Below are 18807 nucleotides of genomic sequence, written 5' to 3'. Positions count from 1 at the left end.
CCCGTAAAGTTGACCACAGGTATAGCAACCTGTTATGGAAACCATTTAAATTTTAAGAAAAAAAAAAGTATAAAAAAATTTTTGTTTACCACCTAGACCGTTAAAGATTTTAGTAACTATATAACATCGCTATGGAAACCGACCTTGTACATTATGCTGACATGCACTCAATTTTTTTTTTAATGCACGAATTTAATTAATTTTATAAATATTTTATGGTACCATTCAAAAACTTCTGGTTCTCTAGCACGTTGAGGAGGAAGGGGATGTTGGTCTTGACGCCGCGGATGCGGAATTCGCGGAGCGCTCGGTTCATTTTAGCGGCCGATGCCGCCAAGTCTTGTGCGTGGGAGATTACCTACAACACATCACAAAAAATACAATGGTGGTAAAACAAACTGGCAAATTATGTTAATCTACACCCAGCTTCACTCGAGCGGAAGTTTTGGTTTCGTGGGAGGCTTCGGCCGTGGCTAGTTACCGCCCTACCGGCAAAGCCGTGCTGCCAAGCGATTTAGTGTTGCCGGTACGATGCCTTGTAGAAACCAAAAGGGTATGGGTTATCCCGCTTCCATCTTAGACTGCATCATCACTTACCACCAGGTGAGATTGCAGTCAAGGGTTAACTTGCGGGCTGACTAAAAAAATCGGTGAAAGGGTGGAATTTCCAAAAATAGTGATATTGTTTATGGTATGTACATAGAATATTTAATCATATCAACTTACTTTGACTAGCAGAGAATCGTAATACGGTGAGATAATGGCGCCAGCGTACGTTGATGCAGAGTCCAATCGAATACCCATGCCTTCGCCCGATCTAATAAAAAAAAAAGATGTCATAGTTTCATAATGCAAAATTGGGCAATAAATGTAAGACAACGCTGCATCCCAAAAACATACAGTTTTGGGAGATGCTATATTGAGTGCTTCTAAAAATGTAAGAGCACCTTAGGTTTTACACCTTCAGTGGCTGAAATCTGTGGAAAGTAACCAGTGCTTTTTTCCTTATATGGAGTTTGATTTATCGCAAAGGCTTCAGTAGTTTATTGGAGTATGCAGTATCTGGTTGTCTATACGCATACAACCGATTTTAACGAAATTAAGCACTAGATTTTACCTAAAGACCTCAATCCTGCTGGGTTGGAAGTTGTTGGCGGGGTCTCCAGTCTAATCTGTCCTGTGGCAGACCCATTTCAGATAAGGTCATGCTTTACGCGACCCTGATCTATGACGGTACGAGATCTATGTTCGAGTCTCCAAAAAGCGTTGATAGTAGTAGGCGGGACATTTTTGAATGAATGTGCTTGATTCTTCGCGAAAAAAGTACCAGAGGTTTAGAGTTAATTGAAGTATGCAGTGTCTTATTAACTTACCTCACTCGTGTTTCCACCGGCTGGAAGGTGTCTTAAGTACTTAGTCTAAGCTTACTTACTAAATATAGTCGCTATTTACAAGTGAACACAACATTCACCACAAGTTTACAAAAAAACATATTATTAACTAATACAATGATAAATAAATAGATAGTTTTGAATAGTTTCACGTGAAATGTCATAAAACACGTTTAGCATCATTCTATCATGGAATTGTCAACTATTATGTTATGCCTGGCGCTAAAGTTTTTAAGGAAGTTAAGGACATCTTACCTAAACACCTCAATCCTGCCGGTGCTGGGTTGGAAGTTGTTGGCGGGGTCTTCAGTCGTGACGCGGCACTGGATGGCGTAACCTTGCGTCTTGATCTTGTCCTGCGTCAGACCCATCTCGGGTAAGGTCATGCCTTCCGCGACCCTGATCTGTGATTGCACGAGATCTATGCCGGTTACCTCTTCTGTGATTGTGTGTTCTACTTGTAACCTGCAGGAAATAAAAGAAGTCTTTTATGGTACAGCACGAATAGATAATTTAATCGTAATCACATACAGGTATGTATACGCTCGCATGCTTACAATACACACGCACGTACGCACGCTCACACGCACACTCGTACGCATCTCACTCGTTAGCTCACATGCATTTTAACACGCACACACAGACGCTGCGTGCGTGCCCGCACACACAAAATTTAATCCAAAAAATAATTCAAATAATAGATATTAGTGATACAAAGTACAAACCTGGCATTGACTTCAATGAAGTAGAAATTGCCTTTGTCGTCCAACAAGAATTCCACTGTACCGGCATTCTCATAGCCCACGTGTCTGGCCAAGTGAACTGCACAGTCTGTCATCTTTTTACGGATCTGTAAATAATATAACATATAAAAGATTCCGACGAATTGAGAACCTCCTCCTTTTTTTTGAAGTCGGTTAAAAATGAATAACATATTAATAGAAAGTGAACTAATGTTACTTTTGCGCGATTCAGTATTAGTTAGCGTCTGCAGATAATATTATTTGTAAATGAAATGAATTTATTTATTTGCAAAAAACATTGTACATGTATGACATATTGTGCATTAAGGAGGCATAAAAAATGTGTATTAGGTAGTGCCAACTGCCAGTTGAGAGTACTCTAAAGATAATTTCTTATTTTTTTTAATTGTTCACAAACATAACTTACTGACCAGTATAAACAAAACACAAAGAGCCATCTGCTAAACGCTGCTAAAACCTATAAATCTTTACGTGAGGCTGACGAAATTGAAGTTTTTTGCTTAAAAATTGAGTAAATAAATAAAGTATGGCTTTTTTTGGGTAGGCATCAAATTATTTGTACAAATCAAGTTCAATTTTGTGAATATCATAACTTTTAAATATTTTGATGCGATGCCAAGATAGTTGCTGGACTTCGTCTGTGTTGGCGTCTGCTGGCGCGCGTTCTGTGCTTTTTCGGAGTGTTTTTTTTTTTGTTGGAAGTGGCCGGCGCCGGCACGGACGACGTCCATACTTATACATATAGTTTCCCTAACTTGTAAATGACTACAAACTTGACATTGGCTAATCAGTGTAAAGCCAGACGAGAGAGAGAAAAAAAGATAGTTGCTTGCATGCGTTCTAATCAGATTCTAGAGAAGATCTAAGATGAAACACATTGACTCTAAATAGAGGTGTGTGTATTCAAGAGAACAGTAACCATTACCTCGGGGTCAAGTCGTGGGGCTGGAGCGATTTCAACAACTTTTTGGTGACGCCTTTGCACAGAACAATCTCTTTCATATAGATGTACTACGTTTCCAGCTTTGTCACCTAAAATTTAATACGGTAGGATGTGATTAATACACAAAACCAAAGGTGATACACATGCCAATAAAAGAATCGAAAAGAACCGCGTTAATAATTTTATCTCAGTTACACAATTGTACCTCTGTAGCGTGTGAGAGGGACACAATTATGTATTAGCGTCGCTTCATTGTGATTTCTTCGTTTTTCGGAACGCGTTATACCCTCAAATGCAATAAATATCTCAAAAAAATGTTCCTTTTCCTACTGTTTTAGTTGTTTTTGGTTTAAAGCCTAATTTTATGGCTTTAAAGGATTCAATAGTCAAAAAATCATAGTAAAATAATTCTATCGAGTTTAAAGGTACTTACCAAGCAACTGAACCTCGATATGTCTCGGCCTTTCGATGAATCTTTCAATAAACATGGAGCCATTGCCGAAAGCGCCGAGCGCTTCTGAAGACGCTCTTTCGAAGGAGGATGCCACTTCACTCATTTCTTTTACTACCCTCATTCCTCGACCACCGCCGCCGTACGCGGCCTGTAAGTCAAAAAGACAGGAAACAGTTAATTTACTCATCCATACTAATATTGGGCTCTACATTTGTGTATCTTGTGAAGAACTTACTATAGAAATGATCCTATGAAATAAGGTCTTAATAAATACTAATATTAAAAATACAAATGTGTTTGTCTATTACATTTTCAAAGCATATCCCTTGAACCCATTTAGACAAAATTTGGTACAGAGATAGCTTGCATGCTGAAAATCAAAATAGAGTCTCCATATTATTCTTCTACTTCTTTGGGACTATGCAGGTCCTTGGACGCTCTGTATTATTTCGACAGTCTCCGATCCATAGATCGCCACCAATTTTAGAGTTCCGTGCCAATACTTGTGACGGCCAGCACTTTCCTGACTGGAATTAGAGTAGCTTCTTTAGGGTCTACGATGTGTTTCCCTAGATGGATACTATGTTTATACATTAGAGCGAGGCAATAGCAGATTATGTGCATCGGAGTCTCGTCAGACTCCTGACACGGACTTAGATCACTTCTTATTCCGTCAAATAAAAAGTTCCCACTGGATTTTCAAAACCACAGCAAACTTGCTGGGTCCTTATGTGATTTTCCCTATTAAATAAATATAGCAATATTTTACCTTGAATATAACAGGAAGGCCGTGTTGTTTACAGAACTGCAGAGCTTCCTCCTTAGTCGTTATCGGTCCATCCGTACCCGCTACTATAGGCACCTCTGAAATTAAGTATATGTAAATTAATTAATCGATTTTCGGTAGTTATGTACTATTCAAAATCAAGTAAGTAAATTGAAATTTATTGGACATTTTTTATAAGCTTGCGCTTGATTGCAATCATACCAAACAGTAGGAGATGATGCAACCTTAGGTAGAGCGCGCATGTCTGGTTCTGTTTTTTTTTTAAATGGCGTATTGTAAATCAGCAGGTTACAGTACTCTTAAATAAACTACACAAAATGAAATAAATATTATTGCTATTAGACACACTTAGTGATTATCACAGCTTGCGATGAGAAACTAGATTGTCAGTTAGAAGGAACTAAAGCGAAAAGAAATGGGGACAAAATATATGCTAATTAGCAAGCTGAGACAATCAATTAACTGGATCCAATGCCATTTTAATGGATCTTGTAAAAAACTGCCACCTACTGGCTTCAATCGCGGCTTTTCTCGCAGCGACTTTGTCACCCATCTGCTGGACTACAAGTGGCGAGGGTCCGATAAACCGAAGTCCGGCTTTAATTACTGCTTCCGCGAAGTCCGATCTGAAAACACACGATTCATCATCACCATCCCATCGCCAGCTCACTACTGAGCATGGGTCTCCTCTCAGAATGGGAAGAGGTTCAATCATGAGATCAGAAGTGGGATTAGTCTGTATAAAGTTTACAATGATTGAATATACCTCTATATCAAGGACTCTTCCTTGAGTCCTGCACTAAAGTTGTGAATTCCGCGATAAAACGCAACAAAGCATAGTTTGACCAAGGATTGGCCATAAAGACCGACAGTATTATGTATATTGTAAAAATATTATAACTTAAGGTAAATGGTCAATCTATGCATGGACAAATTTGTCGAAAATCATAATTTCTTAATGACAAAGACTCCGACCGCAATATTGGAGGGCCCTAAGATTAAACAAAAATATACCTCTCAGATAGCAATCCATATCCGGGATGCACCGCATCCACGTCATTTTCTTTGGCTACTCTGATGATCTCTGGAATGCTTAAGTACGCTTCTACTGGAGGCAAGCCTTTGCCGACTAAGTATGACTCGTCGGCTTTTTGTCTGGAAAATATTATCACATTTTTTTTAACAAAACAGGTAAATAATTTTTTGATTGCCACACAAAGCACACAACACACAAATATAAACACAAATCACTACGCAAATAATAAAAGTGTGTGTTAGAGTTCAAAACTATGAGAATAGAGAGTGCATTCGTTAACGTACAAACTTGAGCACTATATTATCTTTTGCAAAATAGGTTCGCGCCGTAGGACCTAAATCACAGCATATACAGGATGTAACCAGAACGCTAGCAAAAACGAAGACAGGTGACAGCACTGATGATTACTGATAAGATACCACAAAAAAGCGAAGAAAAACCTCTACTTATAAACGGTCACAATACCTATATTGCAAATAAAACACCTGACTGTCGCTAGAGGTCAACGAACGTTGCCGCGTCGTAGGTTGGGCATTGACTCGAATTTTGCACGCTATACATTGCGAGTTTGTATACAAAATAGAAAATTACTAAAACTTAAGGCAATTTATTTCTTAAAGGCATTGGATTGTGTTAAGGTAGTATATTAATAACGTTAATTTTTTGCTAGCGTTCTGGTTACAACCTGTATGTTCCGAAATATCAAAACACTAGCCGATGCCCGCGACTTCGCCCGCGTGGAGCCCGTTTTTCAAAATCCCTTGGGAACTCTTTGGTTTTCCGAGATAAAAAGTAGCCTATGTGCTAATCCAAGATATTATCTATCTCCATTTCAAATTTATTTCAGCCAAATCCGTCCAGTTGTTTTTGCGTGAAGGAGTAACAAACATATACACACACACATACAAACTTTCGCCTTTATAATATTAGTGTGATTATATACCTATGCATCTGAAGACGATCCTGCTCGCTGTATATAGCGACGGATCGGATGCCGAGCTCCGTGCATGCTCGGAACACTCTGATGGCGATCTCTCCCCTGTTGGCGACCAAGACACTTCTGATTGGTTTGTAGTCTACGGTTTTTGAGTCCTGGGGAAAACGATATAAACGTGTAAGGTTGATGATGTTGATGGAACTATAGGTACACTCTAAGGCTGAAATCTATGGAGCGCACGAGACAGATTTATGCCAGCGGTATAACGCTGTCTCACTTTAACAATGTCTTAAGTCTAAGCAAAGTCAAAGTACCTACTTTACTCAGACATAAGAACAAGACAGATTAATGTGAGAAATATACAACTACATCATTTTAACTCTGTCTTAAGTCTAAGCAAAGTGTCAAAGTTCGCTTTATAGATCTCACTCTAAATAAGGAGTAATAAAATAAAATATAAACTAAGTAGGTATATATGTAGGTACCTCCTGAATATGGGGTAAATAATAAGTAAAACCGCTATTTTATTCATGCAATATTGTTCTCCTCTAAACGTCTTTCAAAGTACAAATGAATGTCATTAACCTGATAATGCTAACGTTATACGATATACCTACTTAATCCCCCATATTGCCACTTATTCCGTAAGATTATTTTCATTCGCGCTGCAATAAGAGTAAAATACAATAATTACAATCTTATTCCTATACTTAACTAATTTTATCAAAATCTGCGTTCACACATTTTCATGATGTTTTCAGCGATAGCAAGCATTCATACTAAGTAATAAATATTATAAATGACCGATGAAGCGGCTGGCGGGAAGTGGCTGGATGAGGAAGACTGAGGACCGGGTGCGGTGGCGCTCTTTAGGGAAGGCCTATGTCCACATCCACAGGCTGATGATGATGATGATGGTGAATATTATAAATGAGGAAGTGTGCCTGTTAGCTTTTCGCGATCGATTTTGACGAAATTTTGGTAAAGGGATAAAACTAGGCTTTTTTATCCTGGAAAGTCAAAGAGATCCCATGGGACTTTCAAAAACCTAAATCAGGTCAAACCTAAAACCTACAAAAGAATATTACATTTTAACAACAATCCATTGATACCAACACAAAAACCAATTTCGAGTCTTGACTCTTTGAGATGAAACAAAAGATCACCCATGAGAATTTCAAACAAGTTTTCTTGTCTTTTTCTTTTGCTGTAAGTTTTATTTTTGTCGTTTTGTTGCCTTATCCTTGAATTTTATGCAAATTAATTGATTCAGACAAGTGCCTATTAAGTGAACGAAAATATTTTATTAGGGTTTTATTTTTCCATAGATATTTGGAGTTTATATTTAGAGAGTTTATGTCTTAAACTGTACACATTAAAATGTCTTTAAGAATCTACTAGGTAACTAGGTATTAATACTTCTACGTGAAAGATCAATACTAGGTACAGCCGGTTAAATTTGACCTCTATTTTATCGTTGGCCATAATGACCTCAGGTGCAATAATGACATAAGTCGTGTTAAACAAGTTTGTTGACATTTTTTAGTTCTGTATACTCAGCGAATGGTAAAACTACTACGCAGGTCACACACATTACATTTTCATAGGTGTTTAATAGTAGATTATTCAACATGGGGGTAATGCAATTTCTTACGTTACGGGCGCGCGCCGGGATAGATCCCAAGCGTAACGAGGGATATTTGAGTAACTCCCGAGCGTAGCGAGAGGATGTTGCATCTAGAACTTAGCCCGCTTCTATCTTAGATTGCATCATAACTTACCACCAGGTGAGATCGCAATCAAGGGCTAACTTGTAAGGGAATTCAAAAAATCCTGAGTGAAGCGCGGGCGGTGCCTGAGACGAATACATTACCTCTGCGTTGAATACTCTACTTATCATACCTCGCGAGACAATAAAATTAAGGCTAATAATATAAATAATTAATTTCAAACGGGACCCTATTACTAATACCCTGAAGAACAAAAATAAAAATTATACTTACTGTAGAAGCAAATCGCGTAGAGCTCCATGCTTGGAAGTGCGAAGCGCTCGTCCGTAGAGCAAACCTTGCTCTTAAAATTTGCATTTTGTTCAACAATAACAAATTAAATATAAAAAATTAAATTGAATTAATTGTACACTAAGTACAGGCTTATGTAGACGGAGATTTAATCACAACTATAATTAATTAATCTATTTCATGTTGAAAACAACTTATGTACAAAAAGTTTGACTAGATTATTTTATCGCTTCGTTTTTCGTGATGTCTCGTTCGATTAATTAAATCTGAAACAATTGGAAATTGAAAATTAGTACTGTACCTTTCAGAAAACATACAACTTGTGTATATAGCTTAAAATTATTATGCTTATGGCGATTATTGGCTCTACTAAAAGCCCCCGATGGCAACCCTGTCCATATTGGGAGGCTCCGAGATCTCAGGTTTATCATGAAGATCAAAATTAATTCGGTAAGTATAATATAACTTACGGACAGACTATGAGACTTTTTTTTAATGAAATATTAAGCAAGTGTTGATGCTACTGATACTATACATAATTCATATAAATAGGTAGGTATACCTATATGTTCAAAACCAGATGAGACTAGATATAAAGTCTTGGTTGGAATTCGAACGTTTCTTATCAAAGAACTTTATCTGGTAAAATTATATCTTGCAAAACAATAACACGAAATTATACGACATGGAATTAGGAAGTAGGTACCTAATTAGTAAACACTTCCTAATTCCATGTTAGATATTAAGGTCGGTATTAGATAATATTAAGTAGGTAGTTAATTAAACACAGATTAACACCAATAACAGCTATATATGACAAAATGTAAAACATAGCGCTGATATTCTGTTAGGGGCCAAACGAAGGAAATCCTGGTATTAACAACTATAAAATACTAGCTGATGCCCGCGACTTCGGTCGCGTGGATGTAGGTTTTTTAAAATTCCCGTGGGAACTCTTTGATTTTCCGGGATAAAAAGTAGCCTATGTGCTAATCCAGGGTATAATCTATCTCCATTCTAAATTTCAGCCCAATCCGTCCAGTAGTTTTTGCGTGAAGGAGTAATAAACATACACACACACACACAGACATACTAACTTTCTCCTTTATAATATTAGTGTGATTATTCACTTACCTACCTACAATATTTACCTAAGTTAGGAAAATAAGTATGAGGATAAAAAAAAATACATGTACCTAGTTGAAAAAGGCGCCCATTTTCCAACCTATCTATTTATGTAGGATTTAGCTCTTTTAGCGTAAAATAGGCGACCTTGGATCGAAAAACGCATGTGTTATTCGAAGTTGTTATACCTAGTTATAAACTGGTTATAATTTATGATTTGCTTTATTTACTTAGGTGTCAAGTTTTTAGTTAGTAAAATATTTTTCTACTTTTCACCCGACAACGCAAATGTGTGCGAAACATTTCTTATACTTAGTTGTAGATTCCCTACCCTTGCCTGGCTTTTAATTTTGTTTTTTCGTAGAAAAAATAACACTGATAAAGTAACTTTGAGTTTATTGAACCACTAGGCACTATGTGCGTTATATTTTTATCGCTAATGACGCAAATGTCCAAGGTCCAATAAACACCACAAATGAATAAGGTCAAAATCCATCCATGAGATAGTCGTATCGTTAACACAGAAACAAACATGCTTATCAACAATTCGGTAATTTGTATCCATTGTCAGAAGAATTATTGGTCTTGTTCGTATCGGACTTTGACCTTAGTGACGCAAATAAAATTCCACATTCACTTTTAAACTTGCCTTTACAATAATTTTAAAAATCTATATTAAAAGTATGCTCCTGGAAAAAGCATATTATACAATCGAAGATTATGTAAATGATAAATAAGCATGGATTTGACTCGCTCCAGCAATGTGCGGGGCTGCACTTGCTTGTATACTTAGTATGGCATACCATTGTAAATTGAAACGAGCAACCGCCGTGTTTCCTGCTGGTTCTTCTTGGTAGAAACGGCATTCCGAACCGGTGGTAAATTATTTTGACGATTCAAAAGCACTTGTAAAAGTTTACTTGTATTCTATTCTTTTATTCTATTAGTATTCTATTCTAACAAATAGGTAAGTAGGTACCTACACTACTTACCGATTAGGAATTATTTAGCAATTCTTAAATTAAGTGGTATGTATGATTGTTCTTTGTTATTCAGTGATACTAATTTAAAAAAATATGTGCGTAGGTATGTCCTTGGAAGCAGCTGAATTTATGCTTCATTTTTCAGGATCGCTTCCAGAATATTTTATCAAATAAAAGAACTAACATCAGCCCGGCTAGCATGGGCAGTAGATAAAAATCCGACTGTATCCACTGATTTATATGACATCAGTGGATATAATTTTTATCTACCTACTGCCCATGCTAGCCGGGCAGGATCGCTAGTTAACTAACGATAGTTTGATTAGTGCGCTCTTCGAGAGAAGGAGAGTAAAAATAATGACTTTACCAGTTACCACTAACTCCACTACCCATCCAATTACTCGCTAGAGTCAACGTTGCAGAACTAACTAAATAACTACTTACCTATTAATTTAAATAAAACGCAGATACCTACGCGCGCTGCTTAGCTCTTCTTTTTTCATTTATACATTTCATCTCGTTGAAATGTAACAGAACTGTCCTATAACACGCACTTACGAGTAGGAAAATCCACTCTGTTTGTGATTGCGTGAATCGTGATTGTGTACTAATCATCGTATTTCCATTTGAAGCCCTCGATATGCGAAGCATAGGGTTATCAAAATCGAGACTAATAGATTTTTTTTTTAACAAAAATGTATTACTTGCCCCAAATAACATTAGTTAAACTAAACAAAATAAAACAAACTGAAGATTGCGCTGAACAACATCATAAGAGAACAGACAAATAATACCTACTTATGTAGAATTTTCAACGAAGTAATTAGATTTTAGATATAAAATGTTTTTTTGATGTTCTTTTGATGAAACTTTTTTGGTCCCATAATATGTCACATGCTTTGGTATCGCATTTTATACCTAAACAACATAATTGAACTATAATTTAACAGTATTGTATTATCACTACGCATTATTATAAATACGAGTGTGTTTGTTTATTGCTCTGTCTAGAATATGTCTGCAAAATTTCATGGACTTTGGTTGCTTAATATTCAAATGAAATTGGAACTACCTTTATATGAAACGAGTGACGGAGAGACCCCTCTTAAGGAATAACATTTGTAATTTAGGTGTGTAATTTAAGTGGTTCTGAACCAAATAAAATATAAAATAAAAATAGGGACATTGCTATCCAATTTATTGTCTGTGCGACAACCCTGAAAAGAGCAAACAATTTCGTTGCTTTGATTACTTTAGTTATTACGATCCGTTATGCTTCCTTCAATTGTGGAATTTTCTTATTAACTGGGATGAAACTAAAAATTAATTGATACAATTTCCATTATTTACTACGAAAAAGAAGTAACAGTTAGCTTTAGAGACGATGGCGATAGGTCGGGCGTATTCTATGTAGAGATGATGAAAACGCTGTGCAAGTGGGTTTAATGACACTATCGGATCAGGGAGACAAAGTTCTTTCAACCAATTCTTGGAAGAGATATAGAAGCCAATTATAGAAGAGTGGATCTTCCGCGGAACCTGAGCGTGAAGCTTTGACAGCAGTAGCCAATGACAGGGGAGCAAAGCGACTCAACTACTGTTGCATACAACCATATCATTTTCAGAAGAACATTGAAATCTTCCTTATCAAGAAAAAGAATCTTCATTCTTTCATTATATTTTAAGTTGCAACACTATAAACATACGTTAGAAAGATTGATTCTGGGGTAACTTTGAAAGCAACTGGCCTTGTCGTGTCTAGTCGCACTCTTGTGTCAATGCCGGGCATCGAACCCACGCTACTCTAAATAAAACTAATAAAAAGGATATTGACCTGTCTCCTGAATCTAATTTCCAATATTAGCATAGTTTGAGAGTCAAGCAACTGACTTTACTTTTGGGATTCTTGTCAGCCTTACAAGTTTCAGTAGGTTTAAGAGGTTAGATCATTTTTAAGCTCATGATTAGTTTTTGGTTTTTATTTCGGATACTTAAATTATTATCAAAAATATATTTTTCTTGTGAATAAAAAAATCATCATCATCAACGACGGCCCTCTATACTGCCCGGCAAACAATTTGAACCTTAAGCGACGTAGTGGGGGAAAACTGGCGAATCCTTGAAGCAAGGGTTGACTTATCAACCAATGGCTTGCACCCGCGCCAGCTGAACAACCAATGACGTGCACGCGCCATTCGCGTCAATGTTCAAGTTGTTTGCCGGACACTGTACAAAGCGCGGGTCTCGTCTCAACTCTCAGGCTGAGATCTAATTGCTAAATTGCTTAAAACGTAGACAGCATGCTAGCCAAGAAAGTCTCAAAATTTGAAAAGTTAGATGTGCGTGTGCAGGGTCGGATCTCGACCCCCAAAGGAGATCGAAGTACAAACAACTAGGCTATCACGTCTTGAAATATAGTTAAGTTAATATATTTTAAGGTCAATCATCAATATTTTTAGCAGGTTATTGACATCCTTTAGGTACAAACGAGTTTTAACATCAGGAAAATGAATGTTTATTTTAAGTCCCTCTGATTTAAACCCAATTACTCGTAATATACCTACCTAGGTGATTACATAAGTAAATAGTTATTGTTCTTTAGTCGTAAATATGTAGTAAATAGTATATATAATAAGTACCTATTCATAGTCTTAACCAAGTTTATACGATTCCTATCACCCGATAACAATAGATGACAATGTGTCTTTTACGAGTATGATGGTCACAATTGCGCCAAGGAACCTTTTTGCGCTGTGGTAGGTAATAAGTGGAAGGCCCGGATTCGATTTCCAGTTGCGTCAATTTGGAAACTTTTATTTTGATAATTAGCTTACTAAACCGCTTTCGCCTTTTGCTCATGTTTCACCTGGCTTCAAAAATGTTCTAGCTTAAAATTTTTGATCTCCAAACAGTGTGACTTGATGAGAAAACAATCTGATGAGTTTCGATGAGACGATAAGGTGCATGTCATTGACGTTACGGAAAAACAATAAAATATTTTTATCCGATGGGCGTGGCATTTTAATTATTTAATCAATTACGTTTAAGATTAATATTATCTAATAGTTACCTTTAATATTTCCCTATCAAATCATTACCGATTATTTTCGCTTATCAATTTCGCTAATAAACAAATAAATATTATCTAATACCTTTAATATATCCCTATCAAATTATTTGGCTATCAGTTCACTCTCACTACTGCAGTTTGTTATCTTTAAGAAGCATCGAGATGTTTTTTTTGCATTCAGACAGCAGTGCGCGAATTGAATTATTTGTGATCAAAAATTTTAAGATCGAGGATGGCATGTGGTCAAAAGTACCTAAAATCGTAAAAGTAGGTACCTACGGTAATCATCATTATCACTATTTTCATCGATGACTATTTTAGTTTTTACATCTATCGGCACTCCGAACACTATTCACATTATAGCATGTCGATGACGCGCCGTTGAAGTTTTTTTACCCAACCCGAAATCGCCTAAAGCAGTTTTCACTTCAAAACCTTATTTACTTACTCTTACATATTAGTACATGGACGATGATTGTATGTAAATATGTACAGTGTACACCACTTATGACTGCTATTACACATCCCATTAATATAATTGCACTTTGCCACAGAATCTATTTGTATCTACCATACAGATAGATTTCATTTTTCTGGTCAGATTAACAACAGGATAATCTTTTTTTTATCAGATAGGTACAAGTTAGCTTTTGACTGCAATCTCACCTGGTAGTAAGTGATGATGCAGTCTAAGGTGAAAGCGGGATAACCTGAAAGGGGTATGATAGTTTTTATTAAACTCATACGCCTTTGGTTTCTACACGGCATCCTACCTGGACGCCAGACACAAAATGAGTACGATGGTAGAAAGGTGAAATAGGAACCAGGTCAAAGAGCTCTTGTGCACACTCTCCGAAATATATCCTGTAGAATACCGATAGACTGGCAACTTTGCGCCGATGTTCCAAACTTTGAAGTTTAGAATTCACCAGTGCTTCGTCACCAATGAGTCTTCTAGTCCGGCGATCCACCGAATCCAATGTTTCAAGCTAGTACTTGGCAGAGCCATCACATAAATGGCACTCCGTGCACGATCGAACTTGAGCTTGGTATAGGGTAAGGTGTTCCGGCGTAAAGCCATACACCGTCAAGTTTACTGTACGCCGCTTTAAGAGGGCTCTCTCCGTCACTCGTTTCATACAATCGTAGTCCCAATTTCATTTCAATATTAAGCAACCAAAGTCAATGAAATTTTGCAGACATATTCTAGAAACTAATATCTATGTCTGTGGTTTTCCAAATTTCTGTTAAAATATTCGGTTTCAAAGTTACACGGTCTTAAAAATGTTCATACAAATCTTTGAGCCCCTGTAATTTTAAAACTACATATTTTTAGAAAAATCTAAAACACCACAGACACAGATATTAATTTCTAGAATATGTCTGCAAAATTTCATGGACTTTGGTTGCTTAATATTCAAATGAAATTGGAACTACGATTGTATGAAACGAGTGACGGAGAGAGCCCTGTTAAGTCCTCTACAAAGACAGGCAAATTTGATCGTGTATGGCCAGTGGTATAGGGACTTCTGTCCACACGCCATGGTCTTGCGCCGCCGGAATACAGCGGCCCCTACGACTCATTTGATGTAGCGCCCTAATGTATCTATGTAATGATTCTAATATTGTAGGTATGTAAGTACAAGATTTTAATTCAATTGACTTTTTCTTTTGTATCTTTTCCCATTTATTTTACCAGAGTTTGCGTATTATTCTAAATCCATATTATATTTAAATGTAGAGGCAATTAATTTATTATGTAGTTGATTTACATTGAGCGATTGGTATGACCTCCGCGATCAGTTAAGGGTAAACGAGTATTTAACGTTAAGTAATTAATTAAGTATAATAACTCATTTTTTTATTAACTAAGTAGTATAATAACTAAGTAAAAATTATACCTATTTAAGTATCTAACTCTAAATAATTCTTTTAAAATTTTACTATTAGGTACCTATAGACAGTTTGCACTTATTAACCAATTTCTTTTTAATTTACTTTCTAAGATAGGTGGATTAATTTACGACAACGATTTACGACACGATAGACGACGCACTGTTTGGTTTTTCATTTCACTGACAATTTTCTGCTTATCGCAAACCCCGACCCCGTTGCATAGAATAGTAAATTCTTGAATAAATCGCCAAGGTCTTTACTGTAATAGTTAACTACGTAATTTATTAGAACGAGCAGGAGCATGTCTGTGATAACATGATGAGTGTTAGCTCATTATATTTTGTTTCCTTAAGAGAAGTGTACTCGTAGCATGCTCCATACAAACGTTGCGTTGTTTGGTTCTCATTTGAATAAGTATTAATTATTCTGTATCTGTGGTTTGCCAGATTTCCCTAAAAATATTATTTCAAATTCAATGTTACTCAGTATTCACAAAATCCTGTAACCTGTGCAATATTGAAAAACAATGTGTTAATGAGAAAAATAATATGAGAATCAAACTAAGTAGGTAGGTACGTTTTTGTAAGCGACTCTTAAAATCCAACCGATAAGATGCATATAGGTAAGTATAACTTTTCTTAGGTCCCAGGTTTTGGCGTAATATGTTTGGTCGTTTATGATTACATAATTGATTATCATAAACCAATTGTTTATTAATAATAACATTTTTGAATAAAATTATTTTAACAAACAACACAAGAATGCGAATATACGCGATACAATACAAGGAAATGATGGAGCTTCATATAACTAGGTTTAACAATTATTATATTCTACTGGGAATACCCAGCACAAAAAATAAATCATATGTCATTCACTCATTAATATATCAATTACGCTCAATTTACTCAAAAATAAAGTTAATTAATATGTTAAGATAACATCATCTTACTACTAACTAAACATTCCTTATTATCATTGAAGGTCAAGAGTGTGACTACCTTGAAATTAACGCATGAAAAACATAGTAAATGTGATGCATTTACACTGTCATATCACGTGTTAAGTAAAAAATTAAATAATTACCTCACGAAACTTTAAACATACACACACACTTAATACGTCCGCACTAAGCGGCGACCGGCGCGACACTGACGATTTTGTTATGTATTTGGTTTTGTGTAATAAAACAGGTCACGGCGACCTCTAAGCAGCTTATCAGCGAGTTCAATGGCAAGAGGCATGTTTCGTAATCCGGCAAGCTTCACTAGTAGCGGCAGAGAGCTTTTGAGGATTTATCAGTCATTAAGCAAGTTCCTAAAATAAACCTCAGGTCAGATTCTTAGCCAAACTCAACTCAAATAGCTTTTGCGGATTCATCAGTCACTAAGCAAGCTAATCTAGGTTTCCTTAATTAAACCTCAGATCAGTTTCTTAGTCAGACTCAACTCAAAGAGCTTATGAGGATTTATCAGTCACTAAGCAAGCTGATCTAGGTTCCCTAAATTAAACCTCAGGTCAGATTTTATAAATCTTAATTAGGTATAGTATACTCCCAAATAAATCAGTCTACAAATATAAGCTGTAAGAGATCTATTAAAAGGTACAATATGTATTATTAATACGAACACACACAATAAACTCTTTAATTAAGATGTTATTATTAGTTTGATCTTAATGAAGATAAAGGCAATGATCACTCAGGAATCATGCAATGTAACATTATATAAAATGGCCTTCTTCAAATGTATGCAGTTAGTATGTAACAAAAACTCTCTGTATATTTTTTGAGTTAATAAATATAAATAAATAAAATAGTAACAAAATAATTAGTAACATGCACTCCATACAGACATATTGTGTATAATAATAATGATTATAAAATATTTTAATTATGTAAAATTAAAATAATACAACTTCAAAAAATTATAAACAGATTATTTTTCAAATATTGTCGCTGTGCATGAAAATTCCGCTATGTAGAAAATCACAAGTTTTCAGGAACTCTTTTAAACTTAAATTTTTTTGAAAAAATATGCTTAACTTTTAGATCAAAATATATAGTTAAAATAATATAGTAAATATAATATAGTTAAAAAGTTTATCTTTTGAACTAGCACACATGCGAACGAACATATAGAACAAAGAAAAGGGTTTCTATGTGTACTGTGTACTTACACCTTTCAAAACCAAACAAAATGACATAATAAACGAAAAACCTAAAAAAATACATAGCGGATTTTGCACGCGCCGCAACAGCCAACAAAATGTACAGCATGTGAATGTGAATGTATGTTATCTAAAAACCTATAAAATTCAATAAAAAATATTATTTATAACAATAATTATAAAATTATTAAAAAAAAATTCTAGTACATAAAATTATAATAAATTAATCTGTAATCTTAAAAGATACTTACAATAATAATATTAGGTACCTATACAACAAGTAGTTACTTACAACCTAGCTGACTGGAAGCGGAACGAAACTTTTTTCATAAGGGCCAATTTTTTTGGTGGCTAAATAATATTTTGGCTCAGGATAAGGAATCTTTTGTATTCAATTAGGTATAAACTGATAATTTTGACCAAAAGTTTGTTTTGTATTGGAAACTGTCTTTTTCCAAAGTTAAGTTATCTAATGATTAAAATATTAGCCTTTAGTTTAGGTAAGTAAATAAATAAATTATTTTAAAATTAAAAATACAAAACCAAGCAATAATACTGTGGTGCAATCATATTAAATTCAATAAATATACTTTCTAACTTTATTGTGCTTGGCTTTAAACATATTATAATAGTAATAATAAATACATTTAATAATTCATTACATATTTAAGTAAATCAAGCAAACCAAAAAGCACCTAATTGATTGATTATTTTGCAAATTATGTAATTAAATACTTGCATAGAATATTATTTGCAATGCATGATGCGCAAATATGACACATAGTTTGGTAAATACATGCCAATTTACAGGTTATTTGAATACACACTACGTCCTAATTTATTTAAACGTAATACTAATACAAATTTTAAACAAATAACTTCACTTACCGAATAAAATGTAAAAAAATATTCTAACCCGCCACTTTCAACCACCTTTTTTATAACTGTCACAGTGACAGACTGTCACTGTTACTGACAGTGTTATTTCGTAGAATCCTGACGTTTCATAATGTTACCAGGGATTAAAATAGTTCCCACAAAAAAAAAAAAATAGCAAATGTTAACATAGGCTATGGATTCTTACTTTCTAAAGCCGCGTCTCCTGTGCGTGTTTTTCCGAAACATTACACAAAAACCTCTACACAAAACAATTCGTTTGTCCATTGTCGTGGTGGTCGTCTCCTGCTTCATATCCATAAATTTTTGTTTCGTGTTTTCATAAATATTTACC

General features: G+C 35.3%; 2 protein-coding genes and 1 non-coding gene across 5 annotated transcripts in view; 1 reads left to right on the top strand and 2 right to left on the bottom strand.

Annotated features, from left to right (window-relative positions):
• LOC123873325 overlaps positions 1–7260 on the top strand; it is a 36500-nt gene extending 29240 nt beyond the window's left edge. The window contains exons 6-7 of the mRNA XM_045918130.1: positions 3738–3746; positions 7233–7260. The gene's annotated coding sequence lies outside the window, so the exon portion shown is untranslated. The remainder of the gene's footprint in view (positions 1–3737; positions 3747–7232) is intronic.
• Positions 1–18558, bottom strand: part of LOC123873324 (pyruvate carboxylase, mitochondrial) — a 32075-nt gene extending 13517 nt beyond the window's left edge. For 2 of the 3 annotated variants that reach the window (XM_045918127.1, XM_045918129.1), the window contains exons 1-12: positions 16494–16589; positions 8316–8599; positions 6319–6467; positions 5354–5494; positions 4850–4965; positions 4322–4416; positions 3532–3700; positions 3081–3187; positions 2117–2241; positions 1647–1856; positions 727–817; positions 223–358 (exon numbers count right to left, since the gene is read on the bottom strand). In XM_045918127.1, the coding sequence (XP_045774083.1) occupies positions 223–358; positions 727–817; positions 1647–1856; positions 2117–2241; positions 3081–3187; positions 3532–3700; positions 4322–4416; positions 4850–4965; positions 5354–5494; positions 6319–6467; positions 8316–8399 (1423 nt within the window). In that variant the 5' untranslated portion in view covers positions 8400–8599; positions 16494–16589. Of the gene's footprint in view, positions 1–222; positions 359–726; positions 818–1646; positions 1857–2116; positions 2242–3080; positions 3188–3531; positions 3701–4321; positions 4417–4849; positions 4966–5353; positions 5495–6318; positions 6468–8315; positions 8600–16493; positions 16590–18464 lie in introns of those variants that run through there. The other variant, XM_045918128.1, reaches the window with a different exon arrangement.
• Positions 3703–3817, bottom strand: LOC123873475. Its single transcript, XR_006797695.1, has one exon. It is a non-coding gene; the product is annotated as a small nucleolar RNA U3 (small nucleolar RNA).
• Positions 18559–18807: the final 249 nt, after the last annotated feature.

The sequence above is a fragment of the Maniola jurtina genome, chromosome 16 (genome assembly GCF_905333055.1).
Source record: "Maniola jurtina chromosome 16, ilManJurt1.1, whole genome shotgun sequence".
NCBI lineage: Eukaryota > Metazoa > Arthropoda > Insecta > Lepidoptera > Nymphalidae > Maniola > Maniola jurtina.
Note: the sequence above shows the minus strand (reverse complement) of the source record. Positions and strands in the feature narration are given on the sequence as shown.